This window comes from Orbicella faveolata, unplaced genomic scaffold (assembly GCF_042242905.1).
Source record: "Orbicella faveolata isolate gen_17 unplaced genomic scaffold, um_ofav_v1 contig_35, whole genome shotgun sequence".
NCBI classification, from domain to species: domain Eukaryota; kingdom Metazoa; phylum Cnidaria; class Anthozoa; order Scleractinia; family Merulinidae; genus Orbicella; species Orbicella faveolata.
Window position 1 is genome coordinate 26187501 of NW_028301564.1, and position 5000 is coordinate 26192500.

The 5000-nt window shown below is 39.4% G+C and overlaps 1 protein-coding gene across 3 annotated transcripts in view; it reads left to right on the plus strand.

The window, feature by feature from the left end:
* Window positions 1-5000, plus strand: part of LOC110043424 (alpha-1,3-mannosyl-glycoprotein 4-beta-N-acetylglucosaminyltransferase A-like) — a 58517-nt gene that overhangs the window by 34192 nt on the left and 19325 nt on the right. Inside the window, exon 2 of one of the 3 annotated variants that reach the window (XM_089273434.1) lies at window positions 2167-2293. The exons of 1 other annotated variant lie outside the window; for it this stretch is intronic. In XM_089273434.1, coding sequence (XP_089129560.1) covers window positions 2292-2293 — 2 coding nt within the window. In that variant the 5' untranslated portion in view covers window positions 2167-2291. Of the gene's footprint in view, window positions 1-2166; window positions 2294-3378; window positions 3503-5000 lie in introns of those variants that run through there. One more of the 3 variants, XM_089273435.1, reaches the window with a different exon arrangement.

Below are 5000 nucleotides of genomic sequence, written 5' to 3' on the forward strand. Positions count from 1 at the left end.
TGCGGATGTCTTGTGCCCTAAAGACTCTACTAAGATGTTCTGAGAGTCCAGACACATAAGGCAGGCCTACGGAGGTTGGTCTAGGTGTCTCCGAGGTGCTGTTCTCCTGACTTGTGGGGCTGGGTCGAGTAGGGACTTAAAACATCCAGCGTTTGTAACCATTTGCGAGTAGAGCATTCTGGATGTGCCGTACTTCCTTTGCCTTATCTTCCTCCTCGCTAACAAGGTGTTCTGCTCTGTGTAGGAGGGTCCTCACAACTGAGCGTTTATGATGTAGATGATGGTTGGAGGTGAAATTGAGATATTGATCCGTGTGGGTGGGTTTCCCATACACAGTTGTTTTTGTGCTCCCATCCTCATTTACATGGACACACGTGTCAAGGGAGGGTAGTTTACCGTCCTCCTCTTGCTCGCTGGTAAACTTTATGCGAGGGTTAATGCTGTTGATGTGTTGGGTAAAACTATCAATGTTGGCAGCGTGCATTTTAGTGAACGTGTCATCCACATAACGATACCAGATGTCAGGTGGGTTGGGTGCCGTAGATAGGGCAAACTTCTCGAAATGTTCCATGTACAGGTTGGCAACTATCAGTGCAGTGAAACAGGAGATCCCATGGCAGTACCTTTGTTCTGTTTGTAAAAGTCTCCACTGTACATGAAATAGGTGGTGGTCAAACATAACTCAAGAAGCTGCGTTAGTTGGTCAACATTCTGACATCTGGTATCGTTATGTGGATGACACGTTCACTGAAATGCACGCTGCCAACATTGATAGTTTCACCCAACACATCAACAGCATTAACCCTCCCATAAAGTTTACCAGCGAGCAAGAGGAAGACGGTAAACTACCCTCCCTTGACACGTGTGTCCATGTAAATGAGGATGGGAGCACAAAAACAACTGTGTATAGGAAACCCACCCACACGGATCAATATCTCAATTTCACCTCAGTAACTTTCAAATTCGCTTACATTTTAGATGTTTTTCTCTGTGTTTCACAAAATGCAAAATAAAAAAAGTATAAGCAAAGACAAAATAAGAGAAAGACAGAAAAACAAGAGCAACAGAAAGAGAAAAACTAACTCCGTGTGGCTTTGTTTGATCTTACCGAAGTGCGCTGGTAGTGTAAATTGCGCACGCGCTAATAGGGTAACTTCCAATATATATCGGGCGCACTTCCGGTTTCTTTAAATGCTAAAGGAAACGCTGTTTTTCATTAAATCCAGCCTTTTTCGACGGATTTTGATCAAAGCCAACGTTGGAAACATAGCTATGCATTCCTTTTTTTTCGGAAAATTACGAATTTTTTAATAATTTGAAATTCTCTCAAAATCTGACCTTTTAGAAATGAAACAAAATCTATGCATAGCGTAATGAGGATTTAAATTAAAATATTACATCAATGAAAAAAATCCCGATAAAGTAATTTGCCTGGGAGCCTTTGCGTTTTTTCAGTATTAGTCACATGACCATGGGCGTGGCCTGATGACGTCATCACTAGTGTTGCTGATCATGAAAAAGTTAAAACACATGAAATAACTCTTAACTAACTAAAAATTATGAGGTTACATGAAAATAAATTTTCCTTGGCAACGGCTCGAAAAAATCGATTAATGGGTCCTTAACTCAAAATGTTGACATATTTTAATTGGTGTATCACAGTTTGCGGATCGTTGACTTGTTTTAAAAAGTCACGTTTTTGTGGATAACTAGTCCGCGTTTTGAGTTTTTTAAATTATATAAATTTTTTAAGAAAATTCAGATAAAGTAGAAGTCTATTAATTCACTTGTACGGGACTAACTGATTGTCGCTTAACACCAACGAGAGATACTGGGACTCTGAGACCTGAGTTTTTCGCTGAGTTTAGTTTTTTGGAGTTCTACGTCTTACACACATATGACTCCAACTCCGTCTTTTTCTTCTGCTACGTTTTCTTCTACTTCTGCTAAATACAACTTTACAATGCACACACCTTTATCTAACTCTAGCTACGCCCGGGATTCAAGCCAACGCTAAACCAGGTCAGTGATACTGAACAAAGTACTCGGAAGTAAATCCTAAACGAACGCAGCTGACTTGATGAGGCGAGCGGAGATTAACCAATTGAAAATTAGAAAAATAGAATAATCTTTAGAAACAGCTAACCTTGGATCTATCCATGGTAGGTAGAAGCTAAAGTCGCAAGAACGACACAAACAGTTACACAGGTGAACTTCCGAACACCAAGTTCTAGAGTGAAACGTTTCCAAGGCAAACGGAAGAGACGTTCAAGAATTGAGTGTTCCACAGTATGTAAGTTAAGCTTGGCTTACAAAACTAAGCTTTCTTAAAACATAATTTCAAAATATTTGGCTCTATAACACACTATATAGTGTTTTAAACTGGGTAACCGCTTTTGTTAGTTGGTTCAACCACGAAACCGTTGAAAAGCGTGCAAAAGTTACGATCGAAATTAACCAATCAACAAATGCCAAAGTTTCCTGAGAGGTTCGAAACACTTCGTACTTTGTTGGGTTTACAATTTTGTTAAGAACTATTGTTCGAGAGAGATCTTTTCCAAGTGGCCCGGTTCGAGTAGCTCTACTGTAATAGGAACAGAACAGCACTATCATTTTCTAAAACTTTATTCTTGAACACAGTATTTGACGGCTGGGTTTATTGTCCTTCTAAACAGAGTTCACAACGTAAGGCGTCTTCTCGTAAGCAGGGTAGCAAAATGAAGAGATTTAGTCGGGGTTTGAATTGCCTAAAGGCCTAAGCTGGCTCCACTTCACCTGAGCCTCCGTTAGAAACCTGTCATATAATGAATGAAGTTTCCTTTTTTTGTGCCAACGCAAATATTGACATATGGTCCACATGGTCAATTTCACAAAGTGTCTTTTTAAAGTAGATTTTACTCTGCGTCCACCCTGATTGGCTAAATACCAGTTTTGCTTGTACTGAGCTGTATAAACACGGAAAACGAAAAAAAAAAAAAAAACTGAGTACTTTGTTTTGCGAGCTTGCCATTAACCCCACGAGGATGCCACGTTAATTCGTATTCCACCATAAAACACTTCAGCCTTTTAAAGAAACCTGAGAAATGCAGAAAACACTTGCCTAAGGCTCACATTTTCTAAATTTCCCTTCTGCTGTCAAATTTCCGTCATACATGCCTAATGTCTGTATTTGATGTATTTCACATGGTGAACACGACGTTGGTTTGTTCATCTGCGTTAAATAAGTACTTTTTTTTCTATTCTTAATATCCTCTGATTGGCGTAAGAGATAAAAGAGGTCAAAGGCGTGCATTATGCTGTCATTATCAATTGTGAGCACTTAAGATAATTTACAAAACGCGAGCAGAAATGTCGTTTTAAATCTATCGTGACGTTTTGGGTTCTCAAACGTGGCTTAGTTTTATGGCAGGACAACACATGATCCTAGCGTTTTTATTTTGTTAAAGAAGTCTTCAACCACAGCAACTTAACTACTCTTTATAAGAATCAGTATCCAAGACCGGTAAGTGAAAAGAGTTTTAATATTTTTTACGTTTGACCCATGAACAGACTGATATTTTTTTTCGGTTATTGAAACTAGAAATTTTATAAATTCTGCCAAAATCTTTCTTTTCAACTTTTCAATGCTGCCTATTGTGCGGAAACGATCGAAATGCCCATCCTTCTTCTTTGTATTAAAAAGTTAAGTCCACAAGTTTGAAAGTGTGAAATTTTCAGGGCGGCTCCTGAGCGAAACCCCATGAGATTATATCTTTTACATTATTACATAACGCAGATCGTGTTATTTTTTTTCCTATTTGATACGATTGTGAGACCCAAATTGCGTCAACGGAATTTCCTCAAAGTCGATTAATGCAATTAAGTGATGAGAGATACTTTGTATCTCATCGACAAATTCGTTTTGTCTGGCGTTAAAGCTATCAAGAGAATTAACACATTAAGAAATGAAAGGCAGACACATGATACATGCAAACGCCGCGACCACTGCATCAACAGAAAATTAATATGGCACTTAGTAGGTAGACACAGTCCTCTATTTTCTCGCATTTTTATTTGATCATTGAATACTGAGAATCGCGAGAGAACTGGACGCCAGCGCAAAACGGGATACTTCTTTGGAGGGGGATACTTCTTTGGAGGGGTGCACCACTAAAGAATGGTGTAACTGACTAGTGAGGTAAACAAACTTTAAAAGCGAATACGAAGAAGAAGAAGACTTCATCTCGGGGGGGGGGGGGGATGCGTACCCCCTGCACCCTCTCCCTCGGTCGGCCCCTGCATGTGGTTCGGGTTCGTTCGAAAAGTGTAGGACTCCAACGAAGTTAATCAGCTCAGTTTCATGCGTTTTGTTTTGAAGGCAATCAGAAAATAATGATAAAAAACGAAAGACAACGAACGATGTACGACGGTATTTTTAAACAATGTCCCACTCCCGAGCCATAGTTAATAAAGGAAAATGGTTAGGAAGGCCGGTAAACATCAAAGAAGCAAACAAACAGACTATGCATGAATTACATAATCGCAATTCTTCTGTTGGTTAGTCCACCTTTTGTATTTTGCCAGGTTTTGTGCAGGGTCAACCCCCAAAATAGCAAACAAAAACAAACAACAAACTTTGCTAAGTTTCCAAACCATTTCCCTCGTACCGCCTCGTACCATGTCCGGGCTGATCAGTTATAGCAAACTTCCTCGGGCCTACCCTGGGGCCGGAAAGGTTGTCAAGGGCCAATGCCCGACGATTGTCTGGGGAGTGGGCGGGCTTGGAATTGACAAAGCCATAGCATTAATTAATTATTTATTTCAATTCCAAAAAGAAAATAATAATAATAATAATAATAATAATAATAATAATAATAATAAAAACATTCTTCCCTTGTGATTTAGCTACAGAATCACTATAGAAAGTTCATGAAACAGCGTTCCAATACTCTCATACCCAGCTCTCGCTCTGTTTGAGATAATTATCTCGACTCGACATTGTTTTCGTCAAAAGTTTGTCA